The sequence below is a fragment of the Agrilus planipennis genome, unplaced genomic scaffold (genome assembly GCF_000699045.2).
Source record: "Agrilus planipennis isolate EAB-ADULT unplaced genomic scaffold, Apla_2.0 scaffold58, whole genome shotgun sequence".
Lineage (NCBI taxonomy): Eukaryota > Metazoa > Arthropoda > Insecta > Coleoptera > Buprestidae > Agrilus > Agrilus planipennis.
The window spans coordinates 812,602-835,169 of NW_020438916.1; the positions used below are offsets into that span (position 1 = coordinate 812,602).

General features: G+C 32.6%; 2 protein-coding genes across 6 annotated transcripts in view; one reads left to right on the forward strand and one right to left on the reverse strand.

Moving 5' to 3' along the window:
* Nucleotides 1-13,027, forward strand: part of LOC108739195 (homeobox protein 13-like) — a 293,972-nt gene extending 280,945 nt beyond the window's left edge. For 2 of the 4 annotated variants that reach the window (XM_025973660.1, XM_025973659.1), the window contains exons 2-10: nt 6,628-7,233; nt 8,353-8,579; nt 9,120-9,766; nt 10,214-10,436; nt 10,707-10,867; nt 11,486-11,646; nt 11,798-11,975; nt 12,315-12,625; nt 12,744-13,027. In XM_025973660.1, coding sequence (XP_025829445.1) covers nt 6,628-7,233; nt 8,353-8,579; nt 9,120-9,766; nt 10,214-10,436; nt 10,707-10,867; nt 11,486-11,646; nt 11,798-11,975; nt 12,315-12,625; nt 12,744-12,908 — 2,679 coding nt within the window. In that variant the 3' untranslated portion in view covers nt 12,909-13,027. The remainder of the gene's footprint in view (nt 1-6,627; nt 7,234-8,352; nt 8,580-9,119; nt 9,767-10,213; nt 10,437-10,706; nt 10,868-11,485; nt 11,647-11,797; nt 11,976-12,314; nt 12,626-12,743) is intronic. The other 2 variants (XM_025973658.1, XM_018472978.2) reach the window with 2 other exon arrangements.
* A 5,219-nt stretch (nt 13,028-18,246) lies between these two features.
* LOC108739193 (zinc finger protein 883) lies at nt 18,247-22,411 on the reverse strand. Of its 2 annotated transcripts, none has more exons than XM_018472973.2 (6): nt 22,119-22,411; nt 21,312-21,992; nt 20,811-21,141; nt 20,446-20,730; nt 19,369-19,648; nt 18,247-19,042 (listed from the first exon to the last, which is right to left on the reverse strand). In XM_018472973.2, the coding sequence occupies exons 1-6, from the start codon at nt 22,302-22,304 to the stop codon at nt 18,805-18,807; spliced, it is 2,001 nt and encodes a 666-aa protein (XP_018328475.1). In that variant the 5' UTR covers nt 22,305-22,411; the 3' UTR covers nt 18,247-18,804. The 2 variants fall into 2 exon arrangements, with proteins under 2 accessions (XP_018328475.1, XP_018328476.1); XM_018472974.2 differs by having other exon boundaries at nt 21,327-21,992; nt 22,119-22,410.
* Nucleotides 22,412-22,568: the final 157 nt, after the last annotated feature.

Sequence of the window (22,568 nt, forward strand, 5' to 3'; positions counted from 1 at the left end):
AAATTTCCTTTCCGAGGCTTTGTGTCAGCCCAATCACATATTGTGTCAATACTTATCATTTTATCGTAATTTAAAAACTTGGAAATTGCACGGTACACTATAGGAACTACGATAAATTTTCCCTAATCGGCGCCATGTTTTTAGGCTCCTCCCATTTGACGGATCCCAATAGATTTCCTAGAAAATGTGTCTACTATAATTTATTTCAGACAGTTTCAGGCGATTTTAGGAATTATATACATTTCCTAGGAATTGTATATAATGACAGATTTCGTACATTTCGGGCAACATATACATACATTTAGTTATGATTCTTGATGACTTTTAATATACTTATCTCATCTTCTGATACTAGTAACACTGTAAACACAACATGATCATTGTTTGATAATTTAAATTTTCTAATTTATTCTGCATCGTTATCTACCAGTGTTCACTCCATGTGTTGGTCCGTTCCCATTTAAAAATGAGTTAATTCGGTATTAACTTCACGCCCATGTTCTTTCGTCAGCGCGTGAAGAATATGCAAAGCAATTTTCAAACAATCATTGTATTCTCATAGCTATTTCTCTCACATTGAGATATATTTCAAAATTATTTGCGATAAGTGTATGACTTCTTGAAATCTTCTAACTGTTATTTCCACCTAATACGTAACCGACACCGTTAGTTCTTCTCTATCGCGTCTTCGATCTTAATATTAAAACAACAAACACATTAAGTTACCATTCAAAGGCAATTACAGTTCTCCGTTTAACCGATCCGAATTTGAATGGATATCTTTTCCCAACAATGGATGCTTCGGCATGGAAATGCAAATAACCACATCAACAAAAAGTGCGGTTACGTGTGTATACGTTAATTTGTTACTATCTAGAAAGTACATCTGTTTCCATATTAGCTTCCTGATTTTCTTTTCCTCCTTCTCGCTATAGGGAGCTGCTTTATAATTACGTTTGAAACGAACAGAAATGCAACAAGCGATGTAGAACAACACACTAATTACAAAATTTCGAGTGAAACGGTTAGATATCGTCGACGAATAAATATTTATGTATGACTCGTGAGAAGTTTATTGCTCAAGAGGGACAATGAAATAATCGAATGTGAATCAAATGTACACTGCAACGCTACCTAGAGTGTAAAATTTTATAGGACGTGAGTGAATTACACAATTTATGTTGTTTTACCAATTTCAGTCAGTATTTTACCTGTTTATTATTAAAGGTGATAAATTAGAGCAAAATTGAGACGTCACACACTGGCGAAATTTACCAGAAAGTTGGCCAAAATATTTTAAAGATAAATATGTGTCTAATAAGTATAATTTAGTTGAAAGCAAACTTTCTGGGACTTCTAGTTACAGTTTCGTAATTAGGATATATATTATGACCTTCTTCACTGGCTATACTTCTTATAGTATTGTATTGAAATTTTGACAAATTTGCGCTAATGAGCATTGATAATGCTTTATCCTCGCCAATTTTATTTTCCGATGCGTTTGCACTTGGAATAGCTCATTTTAACGTTTTCTCTCTAGTATCTACCAGATTTTTTAACATTTTACCCCTGTCGATCATCCTTCCTTCTGCTCTACATTTCATTTGAGCTGCATATAATAACATATTAGTTTCGGTTTCTTTTTTTAATGTTTCCGTTTTCCTTCTTTTGCATCTTTCGCTACAATCTTTTGTTTGCGTTCAAATTCAGTTTGAGTCCTAGAAACAGCTTTCCATTTCGCTTTTTTTTTTATGTAGTGTCTAACTCATTAATACGTAAAATTTCTGAAACTTTCTTTACTAGGTAATGAAATTTATCAGATGACGTGTCATTCTTGTAAATATTTATCAGTTCTCGCCTGCTAATANCCAAGGATTTATAATCATATCTAACTATAAATAAGACTCATTTTCGAGTTGTCGAAAGAGCTCTGCAAATTTTAAAAATAACTGTCCCGATCCTTGTCTAATCTACGTGGAAATTGTCATGATCATCATCATAAGGTCGTCAGTCCTAAGACTGGTTGGCCACGCACTTCCATTCTTTCCAAACCTGAGCTAATCAACGCATTTCCCCAAAACCAGAACAACCCATATCCTTAACTATTTGCGAACAGTAATCTAATCTAGTCTCCTGTTTCTGTCTCTAATATGTCTCTGACTAGAACTTCATGCCCTTTAAGGTGTCCTACCAACCTACTTTCTAATACCTCTTCATTTATAACTTTTTCTATCCACGGTTTCCTCATCATTCGCCTGTAACACCACATTTCGAACGCTTCTCTTTTCCGTTCCGCCGCGCCCACCGTCTGTGTTTCGCATCCGTACGGTGCCGTGCTCCAAACACCTTTCTCGAATTTCTAAATTCTAAATTTACCGGTAATTAGTCAGTAATCTGGAAAAAATAATTTATTTTTATTGTAGAAATCAAAGCCACAATAGTTGTCAAACACAACTTTATTATAGCAACAACACCAACATTTTCCATTTTGGTATAAGGCCTTTCTTAGGTAGCTTGCAAATTACTTACCTTAGATAGGACTTATACTAATGGGCAAAATGTCGATGTTGTTACTATAATCAAACGTTTTTGCCTCCAATATAATTGCAAACTTCCTCATTGATAAACAATCTACGCAAACCTCTCGAAGCCTAATAACCTTCCTCAAATTGTTTGAAATATCGTTTTTTTTTGCTTTTCATTTCTAAAAAGACAACGTCGAATATTTCGTGTTTACCATGTTCTGGATAGTATAAATCCTACAAGCATGTATATTAATAAAAGAGAATGTGCCAACAACATTTATAATGTTAACATTACGAGTATAAACGTGTCGAGAGGTTATTATTATTCAATACGCTTAATAACCGCTTGTATTTTTGGAAATCGTTAACACCTGTCGTCAATGAAAGCTGTTCACGAATGAATGCAATGTGGTTTTCAATACGAATGTCGGTCTGTGTTCTGTCTTTCACAAGAAATTTAAAGGTACCTACTGTTCTTGGTAGAAGTTTTTGTAGACATTGTCTTCCGCTAATTATCTATATATACCTACGAGACTTTCAAATAAACTTTTATTAATAGCATGGAAAGTGCATATCATAAATCAACTTTTAACATATCAAACCATACCTTAACTACTAAAAAGAAGAAATCCTTCAGAAGAATACCCAATAATTTTTTTTGAATTATTACTTCTCCTTTTCTACGTATTTGCTAGAGATGAGCAAGGGCGTCATGACGTTTCTTCCTAGCCCAAGTCAAATTACATGAAAAAGAAATCAGTAACACCCTCACCCGCAGGCGAACTCCCTAATAATCCAGCGGGCTGTAAACCAACCCCTCGAAGATGATGTACCGAAAAGTTTTTATAAAATATTCATCATCACACAGTCGTCAATCCAAAAACTGTCTCAGGATACGCACCGCCACTCTTTCCTACCTTGAGCCAATCTTCGCATTTCCCTAAAATTAAACCTAACCATTTACAAAAAGTTTAGATCTATTTCTGCCCTTCTTAAGTACTTCTCCTACTTCTAATATGTCTCTAACAAAACCCTTATGTCTCAGAATGTGTGGTCCTATCTCTCCTTTCTCAATAGACTTCCATAGCCCAGCATAATTCTTCAACTCTTTCGATTTTTTTTTTAATTAATTTATGTATTTAATAAGACCGAATACTTATTAGGGTTTTCAATAATGTTATTAAAATCCACAATTTCTCAAAGAATAAGAGACAATAAGTCTGACACTTATCTTCGGCGAAGCGATACGCAACAACATCAACGGGGGAATCTCCCTACAAGATCTCGAGTGCACGAATAAAGAGGAATTATCAAGTCTCGATAACTATTCCCTTCGATCGAATATTAGGTACAAAAAGCCGAATCGTTACATTTCTAACATTGAAACTTCTGCTACATTTTTTACTATTGATTATAATGGCGAAAAATGAAAATTTCATCATTCGAAAGATATACTATGTCACAGATATGTATCAAAAGCGTAATGTGCATGCGTATGTGTTACTGGTTAAATTTAATTAAAATTAATTTATAATTATTACCAGTAAAAAAAAATAGAACGTCTAATTATACAACACGCTAATGAAGTGAAACTTTGAAGTGAAACATTAGACAATACAAACCGGCCGGTACCGCCCCAACCGCTATGTCCCTGCATTTTAAGTCTGTAATATTATCTTCGAAAATGTTCATCTAAATTACATGCTGTAAAGAGCCATATTGATCTATATTAAATGCACAATGTATTTAAAAGTACTTAATTGGATAAGGATTAATGCTGTATTTTTTAAAATCGCTTCGTAAATAAGCCCTTTTTTCTCGTAAAAAGTAAAGGATAAAAAATGGTTATTGTCGGTTATCCCTAAGAGATAGACATATACCATCCCGGACTTTTTTGTAGACCTTTTCAAGGTGTACAATACTGTAGTATATAATTTTGATCCATCTCGCAGGGTTCAGCCAGCGTTTGTAATGTAAGCGCAAAAAATGTGTTTATTTACATCATATTACAAACCTTTAAAATTATCAGTGTTTCTCTATTATATTATGCATGTATTATACATATAAACCTTCCTCTTGAATTACTCTATCTATTAAAAAACCCGCATTAAAATCCGTTGCGTAGTTTTAAAGATCTAAGCATAAATAGGGACAGACAGCGGGGGAAATACGTTGCATAATTTCGTTACACAGCAACTCGCATGAAACGAACTTACTCTACCGTGCGTAAAGAAGTTTCACTTCAAAAAAATTTTAAGAAAGATGAACTTTACAAGAAGCAAAGGTGACTCAGTTGTAGAATTCTCGCCTACCAAGCGAACAACCCTAGTTTAATTCCCAACCAACCAACGGAATACCACTTCTTAATTTGAAAAAATAAAGTAACACAGTCAATCGAATTCAACCACATGTGATACTGGTATTGATAAAATATTAGATAATGATACAAGACTAAATATTTATTATTTAACCGTCATCATCATAAGGTCGTCAATCCTAAGACTGGTTGGTCACGCACCTCCAGTCTTTGAGCCTATTCTGATGTATTCTTTGCATTTGCCCAAAACCAGAACAACCTACATCCTTAACTATTTACGAACAGTAATCTAATCTAGATCTACCTCTATCCCGCCTAACTCCTGTTTCTGGCTCTAATATGTTTTTGACTAGACCTTCATGCCTGAGAAGGTGTCCTACCAACCTACTTCGCCTATATTTTTATTGACTTCCTCCTCATTTCCAACCTTCTCTATCCACGGTATCCTCATGATTTACTTTAAACACCACATTTCAAACGCGTCTAACCTTTTCTTTTCCGCAGCGCCCACCGTCCACGTTTAACAATCTAAATTAACCATTTGCGAGCATAGAAGTGACTTCTTTTTGTTAAAGACGACTCTACCGTGCGCTATCCTCTGTTCACTGCTCCTTCCATCCTGAGTTATCTGAATTCCAAATCAGCTACTTCTTTTAATTTTTCGTTTCCTATCTCTATATTACTCCTTCCCTACTTTTTCTTCCCTTCCATACCAGTATTTTTGTTTTACTTTTATTTATTTTCATACTATAGTCTTTTATCAATAATACTTCTATTATTTAAGGCTATCAGCAACTGCTTGCTATATGGATGCTAATGCTGCTATATCATCTGCATATTTAAGCAGGCTGACCTTTTGTCCCTGTATATCTATCCCTAAATTTGTCCTGTCTTTAACGATATTTATTACATCTTATAAGGTATCGGTGACAGTGAGCATCCTCGTCTGACTCCCTAAATTTTGCTTCTCTACATTGCTGCTCAAGTTCTATAACTGCCAGTTGCGCTTTACTCTTTTATCTCTATATCTCTATTATTTAATTACACAAAAATAAGTTTTGATATTGAAAATAATGATCCTTTATATATTAAATATTAAACACTAGCTAACCTGGCAGACTTCGTACTGCCTCAATCGATAAATAAAAGACCTAAACTTTTGTTTAAAACATTGTTCAGAAATTTAATTTGTGACNAATACCTGGTTAATAATATACATTTTATTTAAGACTAGCTGTCCCGGCAGACTTCGTACTGCCCCAATCGATATATAAAAGACCTAAATTTTTGTATAAAATAAACTTAGTTGACAAATGTCAAATATTATGGTTGCGTTCAGAAATTTAATTTGTGACAAGACTTAAGATTTATCAATCTACATAAAAATAATCTGAAAGGTAGTTAACAACTTTCATATTTATTCACCTTTTAAACCTTCTTTGGACTTCCACAAATAATTCAAGACCAAAATTAGCCAAATCGGTCCATCCGTTCTCGAGTTTTAGCGAGACTAACGAACAGCAATTACAGTATTCACTATTTTTAAAACTCAATAGAGAAGCATTTGAAAGTGATGTAGGTACTCTAACAAACTTAACATGCGATCTCGTTTTTATTTTACATTTCTGTCTCACTTTTCCGATCTGCTGAACTAACTTTTCTATTAAACAATTCAGAGTATTAGAAAATACTACAAATGGCGCAGTAAACGCCATCTGTAGCACGATGCTACATTTTTAATTCAGAGTATCTTTGCTCAGAGCATTATTTTTTGTTTTGTTCCAGACTCATTCGTTGTACTCTCATCAGCAACAATCTCAGAATAATATCCAGCAAGTATGCGATGCCGGCAGCATGTACAGAGCGTCGTATCACCAAGACTATTATAGTCATCATTTGCAAAGTACCGGTGCACTTTCAAGAGCCCAGTGGCAAGGAGATATCTCGAGACCAGTTCCCGTTTCTCGGCCGTCGGAAGAAAGCACAACCGTGGCCGGACTTAACGATCCCGGCAAAAATAATTTGCAAAAAGAAACGGGAAACAAGTCCAATAACAAAACGGTTACAAAAACATACAACACAATTAAAGATTTGATATCGAGCAAATTTAAAAGTGGCAAAGATAATGACGAAAGGAATGAACAAGAAAGTGGTTTAAATAATGCTTCTGTAGTGGATGATACCAGAAGCAAATGCAGAAATCAGGAAAATTCAGAGTACACCGAAGAAAGGCAACAGCAGGTTCAAAAGGTCACCGGTGATCAACCGATGTATGGAAGATCGAGGGGTGATGGAATGAGCATTCCACATTCTTACAATCAACAAATGGTCCATCAGCATATCATGACGCAACACCAACAACAATCCAGACAAGCAGTGCCACAAAGTCAGGTTTGTAGTACTGATGTTTTTAATGAGATAAATGCAATATGCTCTCTTTAAGTCGTTATGTCCTTATCTTAATTTATATAAAAGATAGGATAGCTTACATCTCAATTTATGATCGCAATATTCAATAGATGGCGCTATGTCAAACTTCCAAACGTTTCATATAAGCTACAATTTTAATAGCATAACCACCAGATGTTGCTGAGGCTAAAGTATGGGTTAAATTTATTTTGTCCCCTTCTAATCCCAAACCAGTAAATTTTTATACCAGCTTTAACGTTTCCATCTTCGTTCGTAAATAATAATTTCATTGTAATAAGGGGTAACGGTAGAAAATCAGTCATGAAGGTCGCCATTTTTTTTTACAAATAGCATCTATGTAAAAAAGCATGGTGGTGCCCATGTCTGATGTTCTCCTACCGTCCTCCTTAAATAGTTTCCAACAATGTAATATGACAAAAACGTTAGCCACAGCAACGCGTGACCGGCTCAGCTAGTAGTTTATAAAAAATTATGGACATTTCAGTTGTTCGATGAAATACCATCCAGTTACACAGTTATTTATGATTTCCTTTTTAAAGTCAGGATAATGTGAAAATGTTTGCAATAAAATTTTACAATTTGATAAGTTTATAAGTATTGCTTATCAAGTTATTTTATCCATGAAGCTTATCCAGTAAGTAGTTGATTTTTTTAAAAACAATTATGTCGATAGGTCACAGCAACTGTACATATGGGTTTCCCCAATGTCAAATATAGTCTTTGTTGTCTCAATATAGTTCTTACCCCAAAAAAATTAAAAAATAATAAGTATGAGCTTTATACCCCTAATCATACCCATATTGAACTGTATTTTTTCTAATCACTTATTCTTATGTTTTTTATTATGTAATCAACTTTTATACCTCTTATCATTCAGCTGCTTATACTCTAATACTACAGTGAATTAATTATTCCATTGTAACTTTCTGAATCATTAGTTAAGGAATTTAAAAAAAATGCATTTTAATGTCAAGGAGTAGATTGATGGTAGGCGGATATCTTTTAGCAATTTCAACTCACGTTGATTATTTTTTATGACCGGTTAATTGCAGAACCGTAACAATACGTTTTCCCTTACAGGTTTCGCAGCACCAATATTACTCGCACCAACAGCAGCAGCAACAACAACAGCAGCAACAACAGCAACAATCTCAGGAAATCCAAGACCAGTTGTACACACCGAGTTCATATATTGTTACAAGCCAAAGACCAGCAACACGATATGGAATAACGCAGTCCAGTGATCAACATTATGTCATGATACATAACGCCCAATACGGTGAACAAGTCGAAGTGATAAACGAAAGGCAAGTAGATATAATTTAATTCCAATACTTCACAATTTGTTTTACAACATACTTAAAGCTTAATTTATTTATCGCGAATCTCAAGTCATCGAAATGTACCTAATAATTTCGAATTTTACTTTTGAATGGCCTTAACGTTTTCCTAATGACGGTTTTATAGTAGCTTTTCAAAATATAAAATATTCATTCTTGTAATAAGTTAATTCTATTTCCTAATAGTCAATGCTGACACCCCGGATTAATTGTCATTACTTGTTTACGAAATTGACTAAATCTCTATCTTATCGAAAATTAAATTTCAGTATTTTCAAGAGAATTCCTTAGAAAAATATAAAATTTTGGATTGAAACAAGTAAGGATTTCAAGTTTTAAATCCACTAAATATTCGCAGTTTTCTATCGGTACTAAAAACAAGAATCTGAATATTCACCTTTTTTGTAATTTTTTAAGAATATTCTTTCTTTCTTTGAAATGGTAAACAATTGTGTTGTCTTCATTAACCTAGGTCTAATTATAAAAGTAATATTTGCAAATTCTCAGGTGTGTGGACACGGCAATCCGAACTCCAATGGAGAAACGAAGCGCTCAGCAGATCGAACGTGATAATCTACGTCAGCGGACGTTTGAAGCAAGACGTGCTGCTTCTCAACCCCAGCTGGCTTGTGAGGATGATACCAAGACCGAGCACGTGGAACGGACTCGAAACCCAACCTGCCAACTTCCGGTTCGTCACGGTTCCCACGGAAACATAGCTGAGTCGAACCTTCCACTACCACCCGGTTCGTCGCGTCAAGTTGAAGAACCTTCTGTGAAAAAAAGTATTTTGCATGATTCAAATGACGCCCAAGATGGAAATATTATTCAGAAGAAAGAAAGGGATGAGTCGTCAAAGATGTGTGAAGTACTGCTTGGCGCTCCCAGGAAACGGCTGGAAGGAGAAATTGGCAAAATAGAAGGCGTTTATAATGTTGCCTCGAAAAGTGATAAAAATTTCAGTGATAAAGATGATAAGTGCAAAAAGACAAACGCGGAATCTGCTGCCAGTTCGGATTACGATAAATCTGGACAAGCTTCTTCGAATGTTGATTCGGGAAGAGGCAGTGCGGCGTATAGCAGTGGTAGAAGACCCAACAGGGTCGAAACGTGCAACGAATCTTCGTCTGGCATCAAGGATTCCTACAATTCAAGTAAGACAACCTATTTAATTTTACTTTTCTTAATTAAAAAACCGCAACAAAAATTTATTTATTTATTGTTTTACAAATTTTTATAAAGGAAATTCTACTGATTTTTTTCAAAATAGCATTTTTTTATATTTGATATCAGTTACGTACTTACATATGAACTCTTAACTGTTGTTCTACCTAAGCAACAACCATTAAAACCAAAATGTGGCAAATTATATAATACATATGAATTATTTGTTCATTATTTAAGAGGGTAACTACCCATACTACGAAAACAAGAAGCAGGTGAAACTTTTATGGTGTAAATTAAAAACATGCAGGTATTTATTCTTATTGGTACCTATTTTATTTCATTCGAAGGATTTAAACAGCAACATAATGCATTTCTCTTGTCTCTAAGTAGCGAAGTATTATAATAAATTTAATTCTTCATTTCAACATCCTCAGGGGATGATTCGGAATGGGTGGATGTAGTGGAAAATGAGCTCCGTACAATATTAGAACCAAAGCTGCACGAGCTTTCGCTGCATGGAAATGTGTTCATAGCTAATTCCACGCTTAGCGAGAGTATGTCTTCGATGTCGCCCCCCTTACCGCCTCTATCGCCCGGCGAACAATCTTCTCCCAGCTTAACTCCCAGAAATTCCGCAAAATATAAAAAGCATCACAGGTTAGTTGAGTTTCAAAAATCAATTATCTGTTCGGGAACTTTCTACCGTGATAGGGATATTGCAAATCTCTTGTTAAAAAATCAAATGTATGCAAAATAGTACAACAAAGTTTAATTAAAACGCTGGAACTCTTCTAAATATAATTCTAAGAGGCTACTAATTAGTTACTATTAGCATAAAAAAATGAAAATTGAAAAGCAATATTCCGTAATTATTTTCTGTCCCCAACAAACAACATTATGCTATGTATTTTTGATTATTTATTCAAGTTTGCCATATGGAAGTAAACCGGAATATAGTGTCGAAATGTACAATAAAATGACCAAAACAACTACTCCAGGAAATCAAACTAGGTGGCAAGGAAATAATGTTCAGAAACATAGGACAACGAAAAAACCAGAACATATTAATTACATGAAAGGAAAACAAGGTAAGTTGTTACCAAATATTTACACATACAGTGATTGACAGAATAAATAAAATTGATCGTTTTCCAAAATATGTAGATGTCAATTGTTGAACTTTTGGCTTGATTTTTTTCATTTTATCGAATGTTTTGATGACATAAACGCTTATAGTTTACTGACTGGCTTTAGTTCTTGGTCATAAGTCGTTATGTAGGTAGATTCACTTCTTTGCTGCAATTGTTGCACTTTTTCAAATGATTGAAATAGAGTTTTCGTAAATAAGTGAACTAACTTCAGTCTCCATTAAAGGGAGCATTATTTTGATCCATTTTGTGTAATTGGATCTGAAATATGATCAAAAACCAGTGGGTTTTTTGACATCGAAATGGCCCCTTCATACTATTTATTACATTCTCTCCTACACAACTATTTTACATCTCTTATTTGAAAGCATCAGCGGAAATCTAGCTAAAAAACTGTTATGTATTAATAACTAATTCTACTTAACATAATCATACACATTTTTGTAATTTCTCTTCTGTAGGCGTCGTTTTAAAATTCATTAACATCATGACAAGTGCTTTTCGAATAACATTGCCGGTCAAATCTTTTATTTAAATTATAAATATCGGTTTATTCAGTTTTTGGATTGGACAATGCCGATATGACGTCGACCACAACTCGTTCTCTGGATCTAGAATCGATGTTAGACAATCAAACTGACTCTGAAGGAGATATTAGTACGACAGATGCAAGAGCCATTCGAAAACAGCTGGAAGGTTTAGAGTCCATGTATTCTGAGGTGAGTTAGTAGAATAAAATCTCCTGCAGGCACACGAAAATATATACAAAATTCACTGATTAAGCAAAATATTACATACAATATGAACATTTTTTCTGATTACCTTTTTGGATATGAGGAACTAAAGTTACATGATTACACATTTTTTAAGGTTTTAAAGCTTCTTGGTGTCAAAAGACAAATGGGACGATACCAACCATCCGATCCTCGCTTTAGTAAACGAAGATACGGAAGTATGTCATCTCTTCCTTCCAGTTCCGTTAGTAGTCGTCCCATCAGAGATAAAAGAAGAATACATGAGGATCGTAGAAAAGTCAAAGATATACGAGGTATGAAATGAGAAAAATAAATACAAACGTTATAGAAAGAGAAGATTTGTGCGTGAAATACAGAAAACTTTTTATTTTTATCATTTATATTATAACACAAAGACGGCCAATATTGTAATAGGATCAGTAGGCCTAAATGTTGTTACAATTTAGCCTCTTTAGAGTGAATCCAAACAAATAATAGTATGCCTAATTAAAATAGTAATTATCGTTACTTATATGTGGATAAGACTTCCCAAACAAAAAATTCTCTTATTTATTAGTGGTATTATTAAAATGCTAAATGATAAATCTTAACAGTATAAGAACAACTGCAGTATTATTTTATATTTTTTTTAGGTATCAATAAAAGATTCCAACGTCTGGAATCCCATGTTGTTACTCTGGCCAGATCTGTGGCGCATCTTTCGTCCGAAATGCGAACACAGCATCTCATGATCCAGGAGATGGAGAATATTCGGGGTGAAATCGCGACTCTCAGAGCACAAACTAACATGCTCAATATACGATCGCAATCGACACCAAGAGGAGGCAGCAATTCAAAAGATTTGCCAAACCTCACCAATCCAACCAGAGTAAAGAAATTAACTAAGTTTTTTGGCGATGAGCCGCCATTATTGAGACTATTCTTGAGAAAATTGGGATACGAGGTAAGAAAATGTTTTAATATTTTTGTTTCATTTTATATAAGCTTATGATCATTCAAAGTCGTCAATTTGTGATATTTTCTTAATTTTTCTACAATACGTTTTTTGTAATTAATTTTAGAAATATGCAAACGTTTTTGAAAATGAAAGGGTAGGTATGGTAGAACTGCCGTACCTTAGTGAAGAACGTCTACAAAAAATGGGCGTACCTCTGGGACCAAGACTGAGAATTCTTCAGGAAGCCCAAATTTCCGTTTGCAAAGAAAACACCTTAGCTATCGTATAGGTAACTTCTGGTAGTTCTTCACATTTCTTGTACATACATACATCTTACATTTTCAAAATGGCGGCTCATATTTCATTCTCGGATATTTAGTTTTTAAGCAGCTATTATTTATTATTATATATGTANAAAGTATAGAAAATATTATCCAAAGCAAATGTCTCAAAAACCTCACCTCTTATAGTAAATCGTTTATTGCAAATTGCACACTGAAATGGCTTCTCTCCTGTGTGCCTTCGAATGTGCTCTCTGAGATGGGAAGAATGGTAAAAACGTTTATCACAGTATTTGCATTCAAACGGTTTTTCCCCCGTATGAATTCGCGTGTGGACCCTCAAATTTGCATTTTTCCTATAACTTTTCCTATTCTCTATTTATTTAGGTTTCAAGTTTTTTTAACGTTTAAACATTTTCTTTTTGTATTTATCTATAACCAACGTACGCCTCACAGTATCCATTAATTAAATCAATTTTTCTGGCCTTTCTTTTTTCTACTTTTCCAACAAACTCAATAAGCAACATTTTTAGAGTATAGAAAAATGATATTCAATTTAACAGACTTTCTATGATATCTATAAAGAATAATACGTTCAAACATCGATTGTTGATAGCATATAAAATTGCCAATAAGCCAAAGAAAACTCAACGCTTTATTTTCTTAGGTACTTATTTCATCGACGATTGTGTTTGTAGTATTAAATTAATTTAATGTAACTATAACAATGATAAATATTTCGTAGTTATATTTCTATGTATGTAGGTAAACAAAGACTGTAAAGTAACTATTTACCTGCCAGATTTTTTGTATACATAATCAGTAATAGTTTAGTTACTCTAAATTGTTATTTTGTCATACTGCGTATATTCAAATAAAGAATTTGATATATTTTTTTGCCACAGCAAATTAAAGGTTTCTTGAAAAATAAGCTGACACCATCATCATCATCATATTCTTTTCATTACTGACTTCCATAACACCCACTGTTTTCCTATTCTATTAGAAAGAATATTTTTAATATTAAAAAGAGCTGAGAGGATAACATCGGTCTCTTTTTTACAAATACTTTTTAACCTTACATACTGAATATAATATACAACAAGTTTAATTTAAAATTGCTACTAAAAAGTTAGGTATTCTCTATATTCATTTTAAAGAAATGAAATTACAGGGAGGGGGGTTATAAAAATTAACCTCTTCCTTGTTAAACAGCTGAAATCATTGAAATGTAGTAAAATTGTTATAGCTGGTTCAACACTTGCAATCTAATAAAACTATAAATTAGTAGAAATTATCATTAAAAAAAAAGGATAAATAAACTCATCACTCTGTACATCAGAAACTCGTTCTCTGGATCTAGAATCGATGTTAGACAATCAAACTGACTCTGAAGGAGATATTAGTACGACAGATGCAAGAGCCATTCGAAAACAGCTGGAAGGTTTAGAGTCCATGTATTCTGAGGTGAGTTAGTAGAATAAAATCTCCTGCAGGCACACGAAAATATATACAAAATTCACTGATTAAGCAAAATATTACATACAATATGAACATTTTTTCTGATTACCTTTTTGGATATGAGGAACTAAAGTTACATGATTACACATTTTTTAAGGTTTTAAAGCTTCTTGGTGTCAAAAGACAAATGGGACGATACCAACCATCCGATCCTCGCTTTAGTAAACGAAGATACGGAAGTATGTCATCTCTTCCTTCCAGTTCCGTTAGTAGTCGTCCCATCAGAGATAAAAGAAGAATACATGAGGATCGTAGAAAAGTCAAAGATATACGAGGTATGAAATGAGAAAAATAAATACAAACGTTATAGAAAGAGAAGATTTGTGCGTGAAATACAGAAAACTTTTTATTTTTATCATTTATATTATAACACAAAGACGGCCAATATTGTAATAGGATCAGTAGGCCTAAATGTTGTTACAATTTAGCCTCTTTAGAGTGAATCCAAACAAATAATAGTATGCCTAATTAAAATAGTAATTATCGTTACTTATATGTGGATAAGACTTCCCAAACAAAAAATTCTCTTATTTATTAGTGGTATTATTAAAATGCTAAATGATAAATCTTAACAGTATAAGAACAACTGCAGTATTATTTTATATTTTTTTTAGGTATCAATAAAAGATTCCAACGTCTGGAATCCCATGTTGTTACTCTGGCCAGATCTGTGGCGCATCTTTCGTCCGAAATGCGAACACAGCATCTCATGATCCAGGAGATGGAGAATATTCGGGGTGAAATCGCGACTCTCAGAGCACAAACTAACATGCTCAATATACGATCGCAATCGACACCAAGAGGAGGCAGCAATTCAAAAGATTTGCCAAACCTCACCAATCCAACCAGAGTAAAGAAATTAACTAAGTTTTTTGGCGATGAGCCGCCATTATTGAGACTATTCTTGAGAAAATTGGGATACGAGGTAAGAAAATGTTTTAATATTTTTGTTTCATTTTATATAAGCTTATNTGAAAAATTACCACACGCCCTATTATTTGGTAAATTTACTGTTTTTAGAATATATGATTTTTTTTTAAGTTTCCAAATCATAATTTTAAAGAATTTTACCGAATTATAAAAAAAATAACTGATTTTATTGTAAACATTATTTTGTATTCTTTTTAACATAATCAACATTTCGTAGGAAAAATATGAAAATGTTTATCATACCTTTAAAGGTGATATTTTGAAAACTCATTTTATAGTGGATGATGTTGATGATGAGTTGTGCAAAATTTCAGACTTCTTGACTCGACGGTTTTAGACCATTTAAGTATTAAATAAGCAGAATTTTAGTAATTTTTAAAGCCCTCTCCCCTTGTCGGCAAAAGTAAGCAAAGCTTTCCCCCCTCCCCCATGCTTACGTAAATATTGGTATGTAGTTTTTTAAAATTTGTTTAGGTTTCTTTGTTATTTGAGTCTAGAAATAAGGAATTTATAGACTATATAAGTAGAAACGAATAGTTTGATGGTACAGCAAAATTTTCGTTATCTCTAATTTAATATACCTCAAACATTGCATTTATTAGGAAATTCAAATTGAGGAAGTTTAACTATGTATTATTCAATTATTGCAATTTTTAAAAAACAAAAAATTTCTAAGAAGACTGTTAGACTCAAGCGACTGTTGTTGATTTTAAAGATAAATTTATTTAGAGTAATTGATATTAGTTTATTAATCATTTTATTTATGGTATATAAAAAAATATTTAATATGCATTTCCGCGAGTAATAATTACTCTTGGGTGTACCAATTTATTGTAATGTGCAGAAAATATGAATCTCGTTTCAAGGCTATAAGAAAAATGTACTTTTAGATATGTGATATTGGTGGATAATCAAAAACATATTTATCAATGAATTCCATTAAATGAAGTACAATTTGAATCAATTTAAAAGCTGTATAACTTCTTATGAAATAAATAAAATACTATAAAAATTATTAATTTTCAAATAAATAAATTAAATCTGCAATATTTTTCTTAATATAACTATCTCAACATATATATACAGTAGCAAATTTTTCTAAAAACGATTTCAAAATTGGTAGATATGCATCTTTAAAACAACCTTGTCTTTCTAGAGTCTTTCTTGGTTTGATATCTCATTTGTGTTACGAAAGAATATTAGGAATTTCTCGTAAACCATGTTGTTATAATAATGCCCACCAAAAGTACTTTTCGTGCTGTCAGAATATTATACTGGAGGATGAATAAAAATATTTAAGTTAGATTACTGACCGTTACTATTAAATTATGTAGTTTTTTCCAAGGTAGCGGTCAAATAATTACACAACTATAGTTTTTGTAACGTTTCGGTTTATTTAACCATCTTCAGACTGAAAAAAAAATTATTACATAAATATAATTAATAGCCGAAACGTTACAAAAAACATATAGTTGTATAATTATTTGACCGCCACCCTGGAAAAAACTACATTATGTAAAAATATTAATTTTTTGTCTAACATTTAAAACCATGCATCTCTGAAACGAACGCGTTTCCAGGCTCAAGTTTATCTGAACTTTTTACTCAGAATGATCACTAGTACACGTTCCCATAATATTTGCTGTTCCTCCTGAAACAGCCTGTATGTATATTGTATAGAGATGTATTTCACGAGCCAAATGTGCAAAATCATCGAACATTCTTAATGGAAATAGTCATTAATTAGGATGAAGAAAGACTGATAAGCGATAACCATCCTAACAATAAAATGCTCTCAAGCCAAGAAAAATTTGTAACGTGTATCAAAGCATGTGAATCAAAAAAATCAAGTTACGATAAGAGTAAATAGTTACAAAGTACCTTGCGTAAAAAAACATGATGTTTGTTGATTGTTTTTAGGAGATTTTACTGAACTTGCTGTCATAAAATCAGATATTTTATTCTCATCAATAAATTATCCGGTTGTATTGATTCTTTTGTTTTTTTTTGTTAAATTGAGCATTACTGGTTATTCTGATACGAACTCATGTTCAAAAATAATATTAATATCGTACTCCCTTAATCAAACATTTTTTTTTTAAATTTTAATAATTAAAAAAAAGTACCTATATGGTGCATAATCATAATGGTCCTTAATTTGGTATTTTATTAGTTGCTCATCGAGGACAAAAATGTTATAATTAGAAGGTAATACGTTAAGGATTTGCTGAAGGAAAAATAACCAAAGAGTTTACATTTATTTATTAAAATTATCTACATAAACGACTTCCTTTCGGAATAGTGTATTTAATATGACAATTACATATTTTCCAAGTGCCACTACCTTACTTTTATTCTACATACACGACACGGCAACATATTTTTTGTTGCAAAACGAGAATAAACAAAGTAAAAAATATAAAGAGGTTTTACAGAAATAGTTATTTTCATGTTAGCAATTTATCAATACAACAAACATCTATTATCATCATCATTTACGAATATAATGAAATTCTAAAAGTTGTATTTTACTGAACAAATAACAATTAAACGGCAGTCATTTTTACCTTTCAAAATCGGCAATTTAATTATCTTTTCAATCATATAAACACAGGTATATATTTTCTAGATTTGTTAAATAAAAATGTCAGTCTTGTTTTCCTTTTAAAGTTACTTTTATATTTTTATTTGGTCACTTCACAAAAAATTTAAATGTTAAAATCACAAAAACATTGACTATGTAATATCATTTTAGAGTCCTTTATTCTAAACAATTCTGAATTTATAACACTGATCTTTTTGTTCTCCTTAAGTGAAGAATTAGGAAATAAACTTTTTTATATTGCCTTTAATTCAGTAAATTTATTCTTTTTGTTGAAATATTNATTGTCAGTCAGTTTTCACAATCGCACGTTGTAGAATCATTGCTGACTACAACAATTATTTTTCTCAAAGTGTAAAAATATTTTTATACCTATCTAAAGCAGCTCAATAAATATTTTTATGCGACTATCGACATTATTAAAGCTCTTTAAACTAAAAAATTAACTACAAAAATTCAAACAGAGCTCCACCTACATTTAATTAATAAAGCTGTAGTGTCGCTTAAGGTTGTATGGCAAATTAGTAAAAAATCTTAATCTTCATAACTTCATATGCATACTGAATAGTAGAAACTTTTTTGTGTTTTTTAGGAACAATACAAACTTCTACATTAGACACTGCTGAATAATTTAAACATTTAATTTTATTAAACAATCAAAAATAAAAAATTGGATAAATTTTCTTGTTAAAATTATTAACGTTAAACGGGGAAAAATGACAAAAATGCTTAAAAAGTGTAGGAGCAAGATACGGAAATAAAAGAGTTGTATAAAGAATAACAGGAAATTTTCATCCACTTATCGGTGTTTTAAAAATATGTACCATACATCCTTAACCGATGGGGAATGTCTACAAACTAATGTACTTTTTGTCATGTTTTTTACTGTGCGAGGACAGGTCAGAAGACGTTGTAAACCGTCGATCGCAAATCTGACATTGGAAAGGTTTTTCCCCGGTATGAATCCGAATATGAACTTTAAGAGATGAGGACTGCGTGAACTTTTTACCACACGTAACGCACGCATATGGTCTTTCACCAGTATGAGTACGCATGTGCTTTTCCAGGTACGTCGGTCTTGTAAACTGTCTAAAATATATTTAGGAATCACTCTTATTACTTATGCAGTGAAATAACGTTTATTGGCTACACATAATATGTTCTTTACAGTTACTGGCACCCCCTCCTTTTTTTTTTAATGGAATTTTAGTTACAACAGATAGTAGGATCATCCCACTATTTTTTATTATATTAATAAGTAATACAAAAATGTAAGACTCCCTATTTACTCTCCAATTTTTTTTATCCCAAAGTAACATAAGAAACATTCTAAAAAACGTATTATTTTCCTTATTCTATTTCAAACGCATGACCTATTAATTTATTTCTTTTTAGTATTGATTATTAGGACTTACCTATCACAGATACCACACGTGCTCAGATTTTGACCTGTATGCGTCCTATTGTGTTCCTGCAGGTACGATGCAGTCATAAATTTCTTGTCGCAAATATTGCAACTAAATTTCTCACCGGTGTGTTTGCGCATATGCGTCTCGTATTCTGACGCATATTTACAATTTTTATCGCACAAAGTACACTTATAAGGCTGCTTACCCGTATGTTCACGCATGTGAATCGTCAGTTGCGACGAATAAGAAAATTTTGCGTCACAAACTTTACAACTTACCTTCTCACCTGAAACAAAAAAATCCAATAAATTCCCATGAAATGGCATTTACCGTTGACAAAATTTAAACACAATACGCTTATTAATGGATTATAATGAGAGGAAAGCAGTCATATTTGTTTTTATACTTATTTATTTTATCAATTACGTTTATTTATATGGAATATATAAAGGGCGGTTATTTAATATACTATACTTTACACTATTAAAATTTTCGGTATCTGAGACTTCAGATAAGTCAAAAAGAAGAATTGGTAGAAACAAAAACAAATAATAGAACTGGGTCGAACTCCTTTTAACAAAAAGAAATCACTTCTGAGCTCGCGAACGGTAGGCACGACGAAAAAATAAAACTTTAGAAGCGCTTGAAATGTGATGTTCTAAGGAAAAAAAATACAATGGATGTAAGAAATAAGATCGGAACGTAGGGAACCCATTGAGACATCAAGAGCTAGTTAGAGACATATTTAACACAGAAACAGGAGTAAAAGCAGGCAGATGAAAACTTAGATTGCTGTTTGCAAACAGTTTAGAATGTGGGATGATCTAGTTTTCTTGTAATGCAACTTCTTATTTTAATTTAATAAGTTCATACTAAACAAAAAAAATCTAATTATTGTTTCTGGCAATACTTTCAACAACTAGTTTGTCTAAGACCTATAATAATTATTTTTTATTGTTAATTTTATTTATTTTTAATAAGGGAAACGTGCAAAAAATCCGTATTCACCTACTATTCCTGAAAATTTGTCATCCCTGACTTCTAACCTTTTCTCGAAAAGCAAAACAAAAATAAAACAGTTACCTGTGTGTTTCCGCATGTGAACTTGCAGATGAGAAGACTGCGTGAATGTTTTATTGCAAATGAGACAACTGTAGGGCCGCTCGCCTGTATGCGTTTTAATGTGAGCATTAAGAATGTATGTGCTAGCAAAATGTCGTCCACACGTGTTGCACATAAATGGCTTCTCGCCTGTATGAATGCGCATGTGTAGCTTAAGATCAGCTGCAGTAAGACATCGCCTATTACAACATGTACATGCATACGGCTTCTCCCCCGTGTGAGACTTCATATGCATTGTCAGTTCACCTGAAAAAAATCATTCACATAAATCGGGTTTTAGAAAGTATAGAAAATATTATCCAAAGCAAATGTCTCAAAAACCTCACCTCTTATAGTAAATCGTTTATTGCAAATTGCACACTGAAATGGCTTCTCTCCTGTGTGCCTTCGAATGTGCTCTCTGAGATGGGAAGAATGGTAAAAACGTTTATCACAGTATTTGCATTCAAACGGTTTTTCCCCCGTATGAATTCGCGTGTGGACCCTCAAATTTGCATTTTTCCTATAACTTTTCCCACAAATTGTACAAGTAAACATTTTCATGTTCTTTCCGTCTGCTTGTAAGGATGATGGTGTCAGAGGACGTACCTGGATTCCCATCGTACGCATTATAACTTGCTTTGGTGCCTTTGACTCATGTTTAGCTTGATCTCTAGTCTAGAAAAAAATATAAAGTCAAATATCAAAAATGTACACATTATTGAAAGAATTAAAAACAGAAACAAATGTTGAGCTGCCTAAAGCATGTGTAATTCAACAGTTCATATTTTCATCATTAATTAATAAAAAGTGTAAATTTCATCATAATGCATAAGCAATAAATCTACCTGGTTTACATTTACCTCAGAGTCTTGATTTATTTGACCAATTGATTGGTTGTGCAAAATATGTGGATGTTGCAGAACATTATCAAATTGCTGTTGTTGGTTTGCTGGCTGTATTTGTTGTTGATCAGATTGATTATGAATTGGCTGTTGAGTAAGATGAATTTGAGGATGCTGTGGCTGCTGTTCTTCAAGTGACAAATGTGTTTGCTGACTCTGGTGAGCATGTTGATGTTGCTGATGATGAAATGTTTGATGAAGTAACTGCTGTGGCTGTTGTTCTGGCAACTGTTGAGGTTCATGCAAGAAACTACTGACTACTCTAACTGCTTCTGGGCTGCTACTTCTAGATGTTGTAGCATCAGCTAAATTATCTGATTTAGATAAGTCCTCGTCATTATCCAAAAAATGTTTTAAATGTAAATACTCTGCATTCTGCGGCTCCTCAACTATACAGGGCAAATTTTCTTGATTTTGTGATAGCAATGAGAGATCAAATTTTGACACTGTTAAAGGTTGTTGGTTATTTTGCATGGGTTCCTTAAAATCATGTTGCAAATGACTTACATACTTCTGTAAGGTCTGATCTGATTGTAAACAAACATTTCGAAAATCATAGGCTGCACGCAATCTTTCTATGCAAGTTGAACAAATAAGAGAGGGCAGTCCTTCTTTCATCCAGGCCTACAAAAGCAAATATTTAATAAATTACTTCTGTTATTAAATTTTTTTCAATTTTTCAAGGTTATTAAGAAGAAATGTAATTTAACTACTACATCCAACACTACAAAATTAAATAAATACACTTACAACTTCAGAAACACAAGCGTGTAATTTGTCGCAAAACTTTACAGAATCGTTATCTAACGTCGTTGTAGGCGTTAGTGAGCACTCTATTCGGAGACATGCACGACAACAATCTGCAATATGAAAAATATTTTCCATTATGATTACATTTGAATTATTTTGAATAAATAAGTTTTGAGAGTTTGACATATGTAACAATATTTAAGTTTTGTTGAAAATGAAACTTTAAATTCTTTTATATACCTAACCACACTAAACTTAAAAATATGTATTATTCTAGTTAATTGTAGTCATAGATGTTATTATGACATTTTATAGAAATCATAGATAGAAATTAATAAATAGTTTTCCATATGCACCAATATAGTAACCCTTGTCTTATTACAGAGATTTGTTTTGTCCATGATGTCATACTGACATTTTCATTTCTTAAGTATCGTAGATCATAATTAT